Raw genomic sequence first — 18378 nt, 5'->3', positions numbered from 1 at the left:
CTTTTGAAATCCTGTTTCCACCTGTCAAGTGGAGTTATTCTCATCTTTATTTCATACTATTTGCCAGGGTTTAAATAATGTATTAAACATATTCCTAAACTTAGGTACATAAAAATTATTATTCACCTCACAGTAAAGGCTTTCCCTGAAAGAAACCAAAGAGAATTTCAACTGAATTTAAAGTAAAAAGAAAAACAAGACACGGGCATGTGGGTCCCACCTCCTCCCATACTGTCTCTAAGGTCTGCACTTCGCTCACCTTCCCAGCCTCGCTTTCTCTTCTCACACAGGGTGACAAGGCAGCAAGAGCCAAATGAGGTACCCACTGCATAAACCCCCATCACAGGGCCTGGCACAGTCATGCAGAGCAGGCCAGAATATAAAACCAGAGAAAAGGTCCTGTGTCCAGTGACAGACCAAGCACATCACTTGTTTCTACATAATAAGACAGAAAAAACACTAAAGAGTACAAGCATTCACAGATTACAATGAGAGGTATTAACTCTACCTTGACACATATTACAAACAACTATCACCTTTAAGTTATCCTGTAGGCAGCAATTACTATTCTTTATTAAACGCTATGAGAATGTGATATGCATGCATGATTCAGCATAGTAAAAAGACAACTTTACAACTTGAAAAGGATACAGCACACTGTTCTAGGTGCCAGTGAAAAAACTGCAATGTGAAAATTTCATTTGTATCTTCCCACAATAGAAAAAAAATCTCTTGAGAGAAATGAAAGTATTTAAGATCATTTAGAGATTTTATTCTCAACATTTTGAATGCAGATTCTTCTTAAATTTCTGTATCATACTATAAAATATTAACATTTCATCATAAAACTGCAATTTTTTATACAAAAGGTGAAGGCAAAATGAAAACTGAAAACCAAAAGTCAAGACATCTAAATTTGGCAGGAACTACTGATAGGGATGGTTAACTAAACAAACCAGCAAAGCACTAGCAGGATTATTACCTCCCTGGAAATTCTTAAAAGAAACTGAGCACAGCAGTATTTCTAGAAGAAGAATGGACGGTGTGGGTAAAAAACTGGCCAATATAGCTTATAAACATATTTCTTCATTTGGTCACCAGTGTGGACAGCTGAAAGAGAATTTTCCAGGGTTTCACACCCCTGAACATTTTACAAGCAGAGAAAACAATGGCCTTTGCCTCAGGTGTTTCACGGGTGTTCTTGTAACCAGCAGCTCAGCAGACAGAACCTTTCTGGAGCCGTGCTCACTGCCCGGGGGAGGACCCAGGTCCCCTACTCTGACGGAGCCCCCTGCACAGGCAGCAGTGCCTGCCTTTCTCACCCTGCTCCGAGGGAACAGAGGCTCGGGGAGCGGACACGAGAAGGTCGATAAACTGCTACTGCTGCTATCATCTTTCTGCCATCATCTACGAAACTGTGGCAGAGAGTTTCTTCGTTAGCAAAGAGAACCAAACTTTAGACCATTCACAGCTTTTAACATGGGCCAGATACTGCAGTGCTGGGAGGAGAGGGGATGAAGGCTGAAGCCCACACAGCCAAAGATAACACATCAGCTCTCACTACTGCTATATTAGCACCTTTCCATCAGGCGCACAACCACTTAATTTAAACTTCATACATAACACAAGACTGTTCTGTTCAACCGCTAAGTGGGGACTGCTTGTGAGAGTGAAAATAAATTTTTAAGTATGCAGTGTGGCTAATTATTAATATCAAAGGCTCCCACAAAACACTTCTTCCCTGCCTGGTCTGTTCTCAAGATGCAGTTCCTTTAACCATTTCCATTTGGGACCATAGAGACTGTTGCCTATATAATTCTAAGTTACATGCTGATATTTTGGGTTCTTTATTTGTTAACTTAATCTACTGAAATCCTGCCATGAAAGGTGGTTCTCTGGCTCTTCAGGTTCCTTGGACGTCCCCGGTGGCTCAGACGGTAAATCGTCTGTCTACAATGTGGGAGATCAGGGTTCAATCCCTGGGTCGGGAAGATCTCCTGGAGAAGGAAATGGCCACCCACTCCAGTACTCTTGCCTGGAAAATCCCATGGACGGAGGAACCTGGTAGGCTACAGTCCATGGGGTCCCAAAGAGTTGGACACAACTGAGCGACTTCACTTTTCTTTCATGCTACTATCTACCCATTCTCTCTTTTTCTGCATCAAAAAAATTTAAGGTATACATTTTCATGCAGTAAAATATACCCCCCTTTAGTGTATTTTAATTTGGACAAACTTGGTCATGACACATCCACAGTCAGACAGAACATCTCCATCACCCAGTCACTGCCCAACACTCCCTCCATTCCCAGCAATCACTGCGTTCTGTACACAGAAGGAATAGTATCTGATGTCTCATCTGGCACGGTGCCTACTGCAGGATATACCAGAAGTCTGTCACTCTTATTGTGGGTTCAGCTCCAGACTACAATGGAGTGAGTACTGAAACAGAGGGAGCCACAGATTCTTTGGTTTCCTACTGACTGTGCAGCAGCAATGTGTCTTAAACAAATGTATGTGTCTTTTAAAAATATTTTAATTGTGTATTTTCGGCTGTGCTGGGTCTTCCCTGCAGTGCCCAGGCTTTCTGAAGTAGGGGCATGCAGGCTTCTCACTGCACTGGCTTCTTCTTGTTGCACAGCATGAGCCCTCCAGCATGGGATTAGTAGCTGTGCATGGGCTCAGTCACCCCGTGGCATGTGGAATCTTCCAGGACCAGGGGTCAAACCTGTCCCCTCACTGCCAGATGGACTCCTAACCACTCAACCACCAGGGAAGTCCCAATGTACATATCTTAATTTAAAAATCTTTTACTGCAAAATAACACTAACCATCATCTGAGCTTTCAGCCAATCATAATCTTTTTGCTGCAGGAGGGTCTTGCCTCAAAGTTGATGGCTGATGACTGATCAAAGTGGTGGTTGCTGAAAGCTAGGGCAATTTCTAAAAATAAGACAATGGAACTTGCACTGTTAACTGACTCTTCCTTTTGCAAATGATTTCTCTGCAGGACACAATGCTGTATGATGGTATTGTACCCACAGGAGAGCTTCTTTCAAAATTGGAGTCAGTCTCCTCCAACCCTGCTGCTGCTTTATAAAACAAGATTATAGAATATTCTACATTCTTTGTTGTCATTTCTGTGGTCTTCATAGAATCTTTAACAGGATTACAATTAATCTCAAAAAAACATTTTCTCTGCTGATTCATAAGAACTCATTCATTCAAGATTTATGCTGAGATTATAGCAATTCATCAAAAATTAGGCTTAGGGTTAGGATTAGGGTTAGGGTCTGGGCTCTACTTCTAATTCCAGTTCTTGCTACATTCACCACATCTGCAATTACTTCCTCCAATGATGTCTTGAACCCCAGTCATCCATGAGAGTTGGAATCAATGTCTTACAAACTCCTGTTAATGTTAATATTTTGACCTCTTCCCATGAATCATAAACATTCTTAATGGCATCTAGGATGGTGAATCCTTTCCAGAAGGTTTTCAATTGACTTTGCCCAGATCCTATACAATTATGATTTTACAAAACATTTCTTAAATAATAAGACTTGGAAGTTGAAATTATTCCTTGACCCATGGGTTGCAGAGTGGGCACTGCATTAGCAGGCAGGAAAACACAACATAAATGTTGTATATCTCCATCGGAACTCTTGAGTGTCCAAGTGGATGTTCAATGAGCAGTAATAATTTGAAAGGTATCTTTTTTTCTGAGCAGTAGGTCTCAACAGTGCGTTTAAAATATTCAGTAAACCATGCTATAAACAGATGTTCTGTCATCGAGCCTTTGTTGTTCCATTTACAGAGCACAGGCAAGGTTGTTGCTGTCCAGTCACTAAGTCGTGTCCAACTCTATGAAACCCCACAGATTATAACCCACCAGGCTCCCATCCGTGGGATTTTCCAGGCAAGAATATTGGAGTGGGTTGCCATTTCCTTCTACAGGGGATCTTGCCAACCCAGTGATCAAACTTGCATCTCCTGCTTGGCAAGTGAATTCTTTATTACTGAGCAACCTGGGAATCCCTCAGTGGTAAAAAATCTGCCTGCCAATGCAGGAGACACAGGAGACTCAGGTTCAATCCCTCGGTCAGAAAGATACCCTAGAGGAGGAAATGGTAATCATTCCAGTATTCTTGCCAGGAAAATCCCATGGACAGATGAGCCTGGCAAGCTACAGTCCATGGGGTTGCAAAAGTCAGACACAGCTGAGCATGCATGTATGCACGCACACGCTTCAACTTAAAGACCAGCTGCGTCAGCCCTTCAGAACAGAGTCAGCCTGTCCTTTGAAGCTGGGAAGCCAGGCATGTCAGACTTCTCCCTTCCAGCTATGAAAATCTTAGATGGCATCTTCTGTTTGGTGGCTACACTGTGGTCTAGTAGAGCCACCTTCATGTATTATTCTAGCTAGATCTTCCGGAGAACTTGCTGCAGCTCCTACATCAGCACTTGCTGCTTCACCTCGCACTTTTATGTTATGGAGACGACTTCTTTCCTTAAACCTCATGAACGAACCTCTGCGGGTTTCAGACTTTTCTTCTACAGTCTCCTCACCTCTCTCGGCCTTCACAAAATTGAAGGGAGTTAGGTCCTTGCTCTGGATTAAGCTTCAGCTTACGGGAATGCTATGGTTGGTTTGATCTTCTATCCAGAGACTGAAAGACTCACCATACCAGCAATGAGGTCACTTCACCTTCTTATTATTCAGGTGCTCATGGAGGAGCACTTCGATTGCCTTTAAGAACGTTTCCTACCAGATCTGAAAGAGACACGTGCACCCCAATGTTCATCACAGCACTGTTTATAATAGCCAGGACATGGAAGCAACCCAGATGCCCATCAGCAGACGAATGGATGAGGAAGCTGTGGTACATATACACCATGGAATATTACTCAGCCATTAAAAAGAATTCATTTGAATCAGTTCTAATGAGATGGATGAAACTGGAACCCATTATACAGAGCGAAGTAAGCCAGAAAGATAAAGACCATTACAGTATACTAACACATATATATGGACTTTAGAAAGATGGTAACGATAACCCTATATGCAAAACAGAAAAAGAGACTCAGGTGTATAGAACAGACTTGTGGACTCTGGGAGAAGGCGAGGGTGGGATGTTTCAAAAGAACAGCATTGAAACATGTATATTATCTAGGGTGAAACAGATAACCAGCTCAGGTTGGGTACATGAGACAAGTGCTCGGGCCTGGTGCACTGGGAAGACCCAGAGGGATAGGGTGGAGAGGGAGGTGGGAGGGGGGACTGGGATGGGGAATACATGTAAATCCATGGCTAATTCATTTCAATGTATAAAAAAACTACTGTAATGATGTAAAGTAATTAGCCTCCAACTAATAAAAATAAATAAATAAATAAACAAACAAACAAATAAATACACAAAATTCTTAATGTTCTATTAAAAAAAAAAAAAAAGAAGAAGAACGTTTCCTTCGCTTTCATAGCCTGGCTAACTGGTATAAGAGGCCCAGCTTTCAGCCTGTCTTGGTTTTTGACATGCTTTCCTCACTGAGCTTGATCTTTTGATTTAAAGTGAGAGACATATGACTCTTCCCTTTACTTGAACACTTGGAGGCCACTGTAGAGTTATTAATTGGTCCAATTTCAATACTGCTGTGTTTCAGGGAGAAGGGAAGCCCAAGAAAAGGGAGAGATACGGGACTGGCGTGTTAGTGGCACAGGCAGAACACACCCAACATTCACTAATTGTCATCTTACATGGGCACAGTCTGTGGTGCTGCCCCACAACATTACAACAGTAACATCAAAGATAACTTGCTCATAGGTCGCCATAACAAATATAATAATGAAGAAGTTTGAAATATTGCAAGAACTACCAAAATCTGACACAGAGATATGAACTGAGCAAATGCTATTGGAAAAATAGTGCTGACAGACTTGCTTGACACTGGTTTGCCACAAACCTTCATTTTGTAAGAAAACACTATCTGTGAAGCACAAAAAAGTAAAGCACAATAAAATGAGGTGTAACACAACTTGCTTATCCAATCACATAAGAAGAACACCTGGCTGTCTCTAGTTTTGGGGAATTAGAATAAACCTCTCTAAACACTTATGAACAGATTTCTGTGTGGACTTAGGCTTCTATTTCAATGGTACAATTACCTAGAAGTGCTATAACTAAGTCAAACAGTATACACAACCTTAACTCCATAAGAAACTGCCAGCTGCCTTCACTATGGCTCTACCATGTAAACCCTAGTCCATACGCATCAGACTTCCAATCATTCTGTATCCTCACCAACACTTGGTATTGTCAGGGTTTTTGTTTGTTTGTTTTGTTTTTTAATTAGACCAATTTAAATTGACATACAGCTTTAAAATCACTTTCCCTAGTAGCTAATGATAAAACATTTTTTAAGCATTTACTTATTATTCAAATATCTGGTGAAATGTCTGCTCAAACTTTTTACTTACTTAAAAAACTATTTTCTTATTATTGAGCTTTGAGAGGTCTTTATATCTTTATAATCCTAAAGACAAGGGCTTTATGAAAGATGTGATTTGCAAATATTTTTCTACCAGTCTAAGGCTATTTTATCATCGTCTTAACAATATTTGTGCAGGACAAAAGTTTTAATTTTCATGAGGTCTAATTTACCAACCTTTTCTTTCATTGAACATACCAACTACAAGGTTATTCAGATTTTCTTGTTTTCTTCTGGAAAATTGACATTTAGATCTCTGCTCCACTTTGAATTAAGTTTTTTAAAAGTGTGGGGTAGGTGTCTAGGTTCTTTTGTGGCAACAGCAGAGATGGTGGGGGATATGGACTAGATATGGACTAGAACAGTTGTTCTAGAACTACTTGTTGAAAAAACTATCTTTTCCTATTGAACAAAATGCATTGCCCTTATATACGTGGGTCTGTTCTTGGATGTTTTATTCTGTCCAGTTGATCTCTTTGTCATTTCCCGAGAACCACACTGTTTTGGTGTGGTTAGAGCTACAGAGGCTCGACATTAACCCTTGAAATCAGGCAGTGTGTACCTCCAACCTCTGTTCTTTTACTGCTTTCATCAGTGTCTCAGCATAAAGATTTGCACATATTTTGTAAATAAGTTCATTTAAAAACATTTACGTCTTTTGGGTATGACTGGAAATGATAAAACTTTTTACACTGTGGTGGGTTCTTTGAGATTTTTTTCATAGATAATCACACTGAGAATAGAGGAAGGTTTTCTTTCTCCCCTTCTAATCTGCCTTTGATTTCTTTTTCTTGTCTTATTATAATGGTTACAGGCAGAGAACACTGCCTGATTTCAGTTCATTTAAATCTGTAATGAACTTCTTAAGACCCAGAATGTGAGTCATCTACACCCCTACTCAATCTCTGTCTGCCCCTTTCAGCCATTCCTGAGAGAGCAGTGCTCAAGTCTCCAGATGGCACTCGTGCATTTGTCCAGTTCTCCACTCAGGTCTCTCTCTTCTTATTTCGTGTGTTTTTAAGCTCTGTTGATGTGGTATGAACACTTAGGATTCTGGTGTCTTGCTGGTGACCTGACTTTCACGCTTTCTCTTCTAGGGGCGGGCTGAGAAACAAATTCAGGACTACCCATCATCTTTGACTTTATTGTGTTGTTCAATTCTGGTCTTCCTAAGCTGGATACCAAGCTCATTCAAAAAGGATGATAAAATGTGATCCTATAAATATGCTTTTATGCAAGTAGGTGATGCCAGTTAAATCACAATGATCTCTCTTCTGACCATTAAAATTCTGATTATTTTAATAATAATATTATAAAACTTATAAGAAGATACAAGTACTTCTTAATGTTGAAGGTATCTTTTTCAAGTAGTTTTTCTCTGAAATAAAAATAGCTCTGAGTTTTACCTTAAATGCATTTAAATGATATTTTTCTTGACTTTCTTTCAATATTTTAACATGTACTTGGAGTTTTTAAGATCTAATTTGCACTTATGCCAAGCTGCAATTAAGTATCCATCCAAATGTTTTATGTGATTTTTCATCCATCAACTTTATTCCCTTTAGAACACAGCCCTAAGCTGCTTTACTCTATTGAGAACCATTCAATAAACGCATTAAATAACAGTACAACATTATCTACAGTCCACCCACATGCCCTGTGAATCTTGAAAAAGGTTACAAAGCAGGTCCAAAGGATCATGTTTCAACTAACTAAGGGATCTACCTGCAAACTGAGCATAAATGGAGGAATGTAATGGAGTCAGAGCTAAGAATGTACAAACACGTGCTCGCTTTGACAGCACATATACTAAAATGGAAACAATAGAGAGAATATTAGCATGGCCCCTGCATAAGAATGACACACAAATTCATGAAGCAGTACATATCTTTAAAAAAAAAAGGAATGTGCAAACATAATCACTACTGTTAAATAAAAGCATCACTGTTTTCAATAAATATGTTAATAGCCTATATTTTTTCAAAAAGTGACTGCTCATGAAGTACCCATTAGCAGACGAATGGATAATAGAGATGTGGTACACATATACAATGGAACGTTATTCAGCCATAAAAAGAATGAAATATTGCCATTAACATGGATAGACCTAGAGACTACCATACTTAATAAGTCAGACAGAGAAAGACAAATACTGTATGATTTCACCTGTATATGGAATCTAAACAACAAAATGAACAAATATAAATAAATAGAGTCAAAGATACAAAGAAAAACAGACATTTACTAAAATGCAGGCAGTGAAATATTGAAACAGAAATAGTGAATCACTATGTTTGTATACCAGGAACTAACATGGTGTTGAGGGTCACTTCGAAAACCAACCAACAAACCAACCAAAAAAAAAAGGATCAGATTTGTGATTTTTCAGAGGCGGGGTTGTGGGAAGGGGAACTAGATGAAGGCAATCAAAAGGCAGGACCTTCCAGTTGTAAGAAAAATAATTATTAAGGATGCAATGCACAACATGATAAATATACATTATATATGAAAGTAAACAGAGTAAGCTCTAAGAGTTTTCATTACAAGGAAAAAACATTTTTTTTCCTATTTCTTTACTTCTGTATGTGTATGATGACGTATGCCTGCTAATTTGACTGTGGTCATCACTCACAGCATCTGTAAATCAGAGCACTGTGCTGCACCTTACACAGTGCTGTACGTCACTCTTGTCTGTCTCAACACTGGAGGAAGGAAAGACCACGGGCATGTACAGCATGGTCACAGTGCAATGGAGAGAAGCTAACACTGCTTGGTTAGAGAGGGGTTGTCTGTGCTTCTGTCTTTATCAAGCCCAGCCTCTCCAACAGGTTCTCTTCCTACAAACAGGCTCAGGTCCACAGAAGCCCCAAACATGCAGCAAACCACCGAAGAGGCTCTTGCTGACAGAGCCAACACTCTGTGAGATGTGCTCGCTGCCTGCGGTTCAAGCCACTGCTTCACTCCCTCCTCTACGTGTCTGTGGTCTTGCTCTGCTTTCCCTGAGCTGCTGACGCCTCTCACCGAATCCAGCTGCCTCTCAGTCCTAACCCCAGCCAGTCTCTCCACTACAAAGGACTCCGAGGACCATACCCTCCTCTCACAGTTCTCTGCTGACTTTTGTACCCAGCACTTCCTAATGCATTTCTTCCCTCTTCCCCCATCTCTGCTCTGTCCTCTCTGATTCTACTTCCTTTTACTATCTGACAAAGGGAAGAAGTGAGCCAAGATTGCATCCTGAGTCCTGGTTTTGACTCCCTCCCCATCCCTCATTATCTGATCCCCTCTCTCAGAGAAAACTCATGACAACCAGCTCTAAAGCAGACTGGGATTGAGAAAACACCATGGAGTCAGAGGCCTGGCTTCCATCTCTGGTACCAATGACACAGAAGCTTGCACCCATACCACACCCCCTCAATGCCACAAAAGTGAAGCACTCTCCTCTAATGTTCATTCCAATCCAATTTATGTTAGATCTACAATTCTAACCCAAAAGAACACCAGATTTCCAGCTGTAACTTCTCAAACACACTACAAATCTGTCATTTAACTGTCCCAGCTGCAAATTCCAGCTCTCAAATCAACAAAAACTCCTTTCAAGTGACCTATTAATGTTGATATACTGGTGCCACCAATACCTTAACCTTGAAATGCTAGCAGTCCTATACACTTACTGCCTTTTATTAACACTTTCTCTCTTCTGAGCCACCTCCCATACACTCATGGTCTAATTCACAGAGCATCCCTTCCAAGAAGTGACCCTCGGCCTCCCAATCTGGTCACCATCTCCTGTAAGCAGAAGAACCAAGACACTCTGTGTGCCTCTCTCAGAAGACTCAGGTTTCATAGGAACATGGGTTTATAGCCAATTCTTCTTAGCATCTGCGAATAGCTGGGCACCTTGGACACTGCCTTTTCCAGAGGATGGAAAAACCAAGATACAAATTCAATTGATAAACTCAATATAAACTCTGGACACAGTAGAAACAGAATTTTCTAAAATAATTTTTTTTTTTTTTCCCAAGAAAAACTGATATATAATGAACCAGATGTTCTGGCTCTAAAATAGTGTTCTTCTTAAGCTAAGAAAGCAGAAACTCCTTTTAAATGCGTTCAAATCCCAAGCCAACTCACAGAGAGAGTGCATCTCTGAGAGCTCACAGGTTTTTTAAAAGCATATTTATTAAAAGACACACTCTTAACATTTGCTGTTACCTTTGAGCATTTCTTTTTTTTACCCAAGTGGTTTCTGAGACAAAGCATCTGATGAACCATTGGACCTGATGAACTGTCCTCCTAAGTGTGGATCTGATTAGTAAGTCAGAAGGCCCGGGCAGCACACACTACCTTCTGCTTCAACAGCCCGCAGCACAGAGAGTTTCCCAAATACAACACGATGTCACTGATTTGCAGTTTCGTTAAAAAGCTTCAGTGCATTCCTCTAAAATCTTATTTTCTAAAATGCCCCCCATTGAGATAGTAAAACAAATGGGGGGGGGGGGGGGGAAGGGGAGGAGGTGTGTTTCAGCTTTATTACACAAAAATGTTGCCTAGCAGACAGAAGAACCAGAATATCCAAAGAGTCTAAACCAGAGAAGCCAAAGCTTTGGCTTAATTCACTTAGAAGAGGGGCTGTCCAGTGTGAGGCCAAGCAGGCAGTACACTGCGTCCCTGCCAGAACATGACCTGAAACCAGGGGCCTGTCCACTGCCCAGCTGCTGAGACTGCGGGCGGGGTCCGACCTACCTGGCTGAGCCCTGCGGCAGGGATCTTGTAGGCCTGCAGCTTCTGCCTCAGCAGCTCGGGGTCGCTGTGTCGGAACGGGCACCCTGGCAACGACATGCAGCACAACAGCAGGTTATCCACCCAGACTCAACACAACACCACGCTCGAGAGACTCCTGAGCACCCCTCAACTGTCCAACAGCCTATTAACAAAAGGGTTAATTGCCCATGGGTGCAGCCGCTTTCCTCTCTTCATCTAAGTGACAGCTGAGCTGTGCATTATCAGGGCACTACAGGCTTGAGAGTGACACAAAGCTTCCAGCGTTCTCAGGAGAGGCTGCCCACTCACTAGGAAGGGGGAGCAGCTTTAATCATGCTACTTGCTAACAACCTGAAATAATCACCAAGTAGCTATGAAGCAGTTTACCTAAAAATTTCATTCAATCTTTCAATCTCACATTATTCTTTTCTAGTTTAAAAAAATATATAAAGGCATAAAGGAAGATAGATGGCATAAACGAAAAGAAAAAATGTGCAAACTTTAGGAAATATAAAAATCTCACATCATTTTCATATTAATTTTATGCCTACTTCCCCAAGTCCAAGGTCAGGGGCAGTGGAGAGAGGAGCTACCCCATGTCCAAGGTAAGGAGCAGCGGCGGCGCCTCACTGGAGCAGCCGTGAAGACACCCCACATCCAAGGTAAGAGAAACCCAAATAAGACGGCAGGCACTGAGAGAGGGCATCAGAGGGCAGACAGACTGAAATCAAAATCACAGAAAACTAGCCAATCTGATCACAGGACCACAGCCTTGTCTAACTCAATGAAACTAAGCCATGCCGTGTGGGGCCACCCTGGAAGGACGGGTCATGGTGGAGAGGTCTCACAGAATGTGGTCCACTGGAGAAGGGAATGACAAACCACTTCAGTAGTCTTGCCTTGAGAAGCCCATGAACAGTATGAAAAGGCAAAAAGATATGTCACTGAAAGATGAACTCCCCAGGTCGCTAAGAGCCCAATATACTACTGGAGATCAGAGGAGAAATAACGTCAGAGTCAGAAAGAACAAAGGGATGGAGCCAAAGCAAAAACAACACTCAGTTGTGGATGGGACTGGTGATAGAAGCAAGGTTCAATGCTGTAAAGAGCAATATTGCATAGGAACCTGGAACGTTAGGTCCATGAATCAAGGCAAATTGGAAGTGGTCAAACAGGAGATGACAAGAGTGAACATCGACATTCTAGGAATCAGCGAACTAAGACAGACTGGAATGGGTGAATTTAACTCAGATGACCATTATATCAACTACTGTGGGCAAGAATCCCCTAGAACAAATGGAATAGCCATCACAGTCAACAAAACAGTCCAAAATGCAGTACTTGGATGCAATCTCAAAAATGACAGAATGATCTCTGTTCATTTCCAAGGCAAACCATTCAATATCACAGTAATCCAAGTCTATGCCCCGACCAGTAATGCTGAAGAAGTTGAACAGTTGTATGAAGACCTACAAGACCTTCTAGAACTAACAGCGAAAAAGATGTCCTCTTCATTGTAAGGGACTGGAATGCAAAAGTAGGAAGTCAAAAAATACTTGGAGTAAGGCAAATTTGGCCTTGAAATACAGAATGAAGCAGGGCAAAGGCGAATAGACTTCTGCCAAGAGAACGCACTGGTCATAGCAAACACCCTCTTCCAACAACAAAAGACTCTACACATGGACATCACCAGATAGTCAACACCGAAATCAGACTGATTACATTCTTTGCAGCCAAAGATGGAGAAGCTCTATACGGTCAGCAAAAACAAGACCGGGAGCTGACTGTGGCTCAGATCATGAACTCTTTACTGCCAAATTCAGACTTGAATAAAGTAGGGAAAAGCATTAGACCATTCAGATATGACCTAAATCAAATCCCTTATGACTATACAGTGGAAGTGAGGAATAGATTTAAGGGACTAGATCTGATAGACAGAGTGCCTGATGAACTACGGATGGAGGTTCATGACACTATACAGGAGAAAAGGATCAGAACCATTCCCAAGAAAAAGAAATGCAAAAAGCAAAATGGCTGTCTGTGGAGGCCTTACAAATAGCTGTGAAAAGAAGGGAAGCGAAAAGTAAAGGAGAAAAGGAAAGATATACCCATTTGAATGCAGAGTTCCAAAGAACAGCAACAGGAGATAAAAAAGCCTTTTTCAGTGATCAATGCAAAGAAATAGAGGAAAGTAACAGAATGGAAAAGATTAGAGATCTCTTCAAGAAAATTAGAGATACCAAGGGAACATTTCATGCAAAGATGGGCTCAATAAAGGACAGAAATGATAGGGACCTAACAGAAGCAGAAGATATTAAGAGGTAGCAAGAATACACAGAAGAACTGTACAAAAAAGATCTTCATGACCCGGATAACCACAATGGTGTGATCACTCACCTAGAGCCAGACATCCTGGAATGTGAAATCAAGTGGGTCTTAGGAAGCATCACTATGAACAAAGCTAGTAGAGGTGATGGAATTCCAGTTGAGCTATTTCAAATCCTGAAAGATGATGCTGTGAAAGTGCTACACTCAATATGCCAGCAAATTTGGAAAACTCAGCAGTGGCCACAGGACTGGAAAAGGTCAGTTTTCATTCCAATCCCAAAGAAAGGCAATGCCAAAGAATGCTCAAACTACCGCACAATTGCACTCATCTCACACGCTAGTAAAGTAATGCTCAAAATTCTCCAAGCCAGGCTTCAGCAATACGTGAACTGTGAACTTCCAGCTGTTCAAGCTGGTTTTAGAAAAGGCAGAGGAACCAGAGATCAAATTGCAAACATCTGATGGATCATCAAAAAAGCAAGAGACTTTCAGAAAAACATCTATTTCTGCTTTATTGACTACACCAGAGCCTCTGACTGCGTGGATCACAATAAACTGTGGAAAATTCTGAAAGAGATGGGAATACCAGACCATCTGACCTGCCTCTTGAGAAACCTGTATGCAGGTCAGGAAGCAACAGTTAGAACTGGACATGGAAGAACATACTGGCTCCTAATAGGAAAAGGAGTATGTCAAGTCTGTATATTGTCACCCGGCTTATTTAACTTATATGCAGAGTACATCATGAGAAACGCTGGGCTGGTGGAAGCACAGGCTGGAACCAAAATTGCCGGGAGAAATATCCATAACCTCAGATATGCAGATGACACCACCCTTATGGCAGAAAGTGAAGAAGAACTAAAGAGTCTCTTGGTGAAGGTAAAAGAGAAGAGTGAAAAAGTTGGCTTAAAGCTCAACATTCAGAAAACTAAGATCATGGCATCTGGTCCCATCACAAAATGGCAAATAGATGGGGAAACAGTGGCTGACTTTATTTTGTGGGCTCCAAAATCACTGCAGATGATGACTGCAGCCTTGAAATTAAAAGACTCGTACTCCTTGGAAGGAAAGCTGTGATCAACCTAGACAGCATAATAAAAGCAAAGACATTACTTTGTCAACAAAGGTCCATCTAGTGAAGGCTATGGTTTTTCCAGTGGTCACGTATGGATGTGAGAGTTGGACTATAAAGAGCTGAGCAACGAAGAATTGATGCTTTTGAACTGTTGTGTTGGAGAAGACTCTTGAGAGTCCCTTGGACAGCAAGGAAATCCAACCAGTCCATCCTAAAGGAAATCAGTCTTGAATATTCAATGGAAGGACTGATGCTGAAGCTGAAACTCCAATACTTTGGCCATCTGATGTGAAGAGCTGACTCATTTGAAAATACCCTGATGCTGGGAAAGATTGAGGGCAGGATTAGAAGGGGACGACAGAGGACGAGATGGTTGGATGGCATCACCGAATGAACAGACTTGGGTTTGGGTGAACCCCAGAAGTTGGAGATGGACAGGGAGGCCTGGCATGCTGCAGTTCATGGGGTCGCAAAGAGTCAGACACGACTGAGCAACTGAACTGAACTGAACCCAAACTGCGAATCCATACAAATTTAGAGGAATCCCAGATGGAAATGGGATGAACAAACAGGAAAATACGTCATAGAAAAATGACTTACAGGAGGTATACAGAATCTCTATTATTTCATAAGAAAAATAAAAATAGACTACTAAAAACATTGGCATAAACAAGAACACCAAAAATATCTAAAAGCTGTGTATGCCAAAACCCAGGCAATTTTAGATATTTTAATAAGAAACTACAATGATAAGTCAACATATTTTATTTAAAAGTTAACACAGGAAGCCAGGGCAATTTTTTTTCAGTCATCGCTGATAGATCTGTAAGTTAATGAGAGACAATTGCACATTATTAATGAAATCAATGGGAAGTTGGCTGCAGCAAAAATAATGGAAAAGAACCCAGAAGCTAAACAAGTGTGGTTAAAAAAGCCTTAACTACGAATAAAAGCACACATGATAACACTGGATTCCTACAAATTATGGAAGTCACAAAATTCATGGTAGTATATATTTTATTAAGATCAACACACTAACACTGTTTAGTACCAGGAAGTGTGATGAGCAGGTGCACAACATGTGGTTAAGAGTCTGGAGCTTCCTTTCTGCATCTGAATCTCGGTTTACCAGCTAAGGATTGGGGGGCTGTATGCATATCTGCATCTTGTTGTTGACTCAGCTTCACTCTCTGTCAGCATGGGAAATACGTAGCAGAGCTCCTGTGAGAATGGTATTTATAAAGCCCTTCCACACTACTAGCATACAGCAAGCACAGCTCAACATGGATTAGCCAACATTATTATCTGAAAAAAAGTCTTATAATGAAATTGCAAAGGATCACAATGAGAAGGAAATGAGGCTTCGTTAAGTTCAGAATCATTAAAAGTGCAAGTCGCTCAGGCGTGTCCGACCCTTTGCGGCCCCATGGACTATACAGTCCATGGAATTCTCCAGGCCAGAATACTGGAGTGTGCAGCCGTTCACTTCTCCAGGGCATCTTCCCAACCCAGGTCTCCCACACTGCAGGCAGATTTTTTGCCATCTGAGCCACTAGAATTATTAAAAGACACTAACAAGAGACAGATTAACTGAATTGTCCAAATTGCACTTAAAATACTGGCCATGCCTATATGAAAAGGTCAGAAAGGGCAAGCCAAGAAGAAACCAAAGATTGACAAAAAGCCACAGATCACAAAAAGCATTTCAAAGCTTCGCTCACAACAATAAGAAAACAGAAGAAACAATCCACCTCAGGAGTAGGGAAGCTGGTGTTATTTTTCACAAATGACAGAAAGGAAACAGAATTCAGCAACTCCAAGCTTTGTTTCTATCTTCCAACAACCTTCCAAACTAGAAAGGGCTGACTCACAAGGTAACTGAAGGTAAAGGGAGTGTAGATACAACTCATGCTGTCCCAGCCAAGTGTTGAACAAAACTGCCCAGCACACATTTGTGGAAGAGATGGATAAACAGCCTGGAATACATGTCTACCTACATCGACTCAAGATTGGCTGAACAACCATTCCCAGCAGCACTGGTTAATTAAATGCTGTCAACCTAGGGGACTACAGAGCTGTGCAAATTACACAAACCTGAAAGGACAGAGACTTCAGGTTTCCAGCCTGGCACAGAAAAAGCATAGAAGTTTTTACTTCATCCTAACAATTAAAAAGCTGAACAGACTGGAAATCAGCAACTCCACTCAGACCCATCAGAGAAATGAGGTCACAGGACAAACCACTACCCGCGAAATTAGAGAGAGAGGCAGACACAGAGAACCACAACATGCCAGAGCAGAAATCTCTGCAGCAGCCAGCACTGGGGTAAGAACTCCTACCCTGGAACTGAGATTTCTGGTCTGTGTGTGGATGACTCTGAGAGAGAGAGAGGCTCCAGGGCAACTGCCCAGAGGAGGCCACACTGTGCAGGTGAACGGCAGGGGTCCCACCAGTGGCTCACAGCATGTAACAGAGAAACCCACTCACTTCCCCGGAGCACTCTGTTCTGCTTAGCAAGGGCGCCCTCAGGAGAGCTATTTCAAATCCTAAAAGATGATGCTGTGAAAGTGCTGCACTCAATATGCCAGTAAATTTGGAAAACTCAGCAGGGGCCAAAGGCTTGGAAAAAGTCAGTTTTCATTCCAATCCCAAAGAAAGGCAATGTTAAAGAATGCTCAAACTACCTCACAATTGCTCTCATCTCATATGCTAGTAAAGTAATGCTCAAAATTCTCCAAGCCAGGCTTCAACAGTATGTGAACAAAGAATTTCCAGATGTTCAAGCTGGATTTAGAAAAGGTTGAGAAACCAGAGATCAAATTGTCAACATCGGCTGGATCATCGAAAAAGCAACAGAGTTCCAGAAAAACATATACTTCTGCTTTACTGACTACACCAGAGCCTTTGATTGTGTGGATCACAATAAACTGTGGAAAATTCTTGAAGGGATGGGAATACCAGACCACCTTATCTGCCTCCTGAGAAATCTGCATGCAGGTCAAGAAGCAACAGTTAGAACTGGACATGGAACAACAGACTGGCTCCAAATCGGGAAAGGAGTACTCTGTATTGTCACCCTGCTTCTTTAACTTATATGCAGAGTACATCATGAGAAACGCTGGGCTGGATGAAGCACAAGCTGGAATCAAGATTGTCAGGAGAAATATCAATAACCTCAGATGTGCAGATGACACCACCCTTATTGCATAAAGTGAAAAAAAACTAAAGAGCCTCTTGATGAAAGTGAAAGAGACTGAAAAAGCTGACTTAAAACTCAACATTCAAAAACTAAGATCATGGCATGCGGCCCCACCGTGTCCTGGCAGATAGATGGGGAAATAATGGAAACAGTGACAGACTATTTTTTTGGGCAGATGGTGATTACAGCCATGAAGTTAAAAGACTCTTGTTCCTTGGAAGAAAAGCAATGACCTAGAAAGCATGTTAAAAAAGCAGAGACATTACTTTGCCAACAAAGGTCCACCTAGTCAAAGCTATGGTTTTTTCAGTAGTCGTGTACGGATGTGAGAGTTGGACTACAAAGAAAGCTAAGCACCGAAGAACTGATGCTTTTGAACTGTGGTGTCGGAGAAGATTCTTGAGAGTCCCTTCAACTGCAAGGAGATCCAACCAGTCCATCCTAAAGAAGATCAGTCCTGGGTGTTCATTGGAAGGACTGATGCTGAAGCTGAAACTTCAATACTTTGGCCACCTAATGCAAAGTACTGA

At 41.5% G+C, this 18378-nt stretch overlaps 1 protein-coding gene and 1 non-coding gene across 6 annotated transcripts in view; one reads left to right on the top strand and one right to left on the bottom strand.

Moving 5' to 3' along the window:
• PRIM2 (DNA primase subunit 2) overlaps positions 1-18378 on the bottom strand; it is a 393899-nt gene that overhangs the window by 113612 nt on the left and 261909 nt on the right. For all 5 annotated transcript variants that reach the window (XM_020913550.2, XM_020913544.2, XM_070456735.1 and 2 more), the window contains exon 12: positions 11229-11311. In XM_020913550.2, coding sequence (XP_020769209.1) covers positions 11229-11311 — 83 coding nt within the window. The remainder of the gene's footprint in view (positions 1-11228; positions 11312-18378) is intronic.
• LOC139031648 (U6 spliceosomal RNA) lies at positions 8271-8377 on the top strand. The gene has a single exon (XR_011484153.1). It is a non-coding gene; the product is annotated as a U6 spliceosomal RNA (small nuclear RNA).

This window comes from Odocoileus virginianus, chromosome 27, assembly GCF_023699985.2.
Source record: "Odocoileus virginianus isolate 20LAN1187 ecotype Illinois chromosome 27, Ovbor_1.2, whole genome shotgun sequence".
Classification (NCBI taxonomy): domain Eukaryota; kingdom Metazoa; phylum Chordata; class Mammalia; order Artiodactyla; family Cervidae; genus Odocoileus; species Odocoileus virginianus.
The sequence above is the reverse complement of the archived record's forward strand: the minus strand, read 5'-3'. Positions and strand labels throughout refer to the sequence as shown.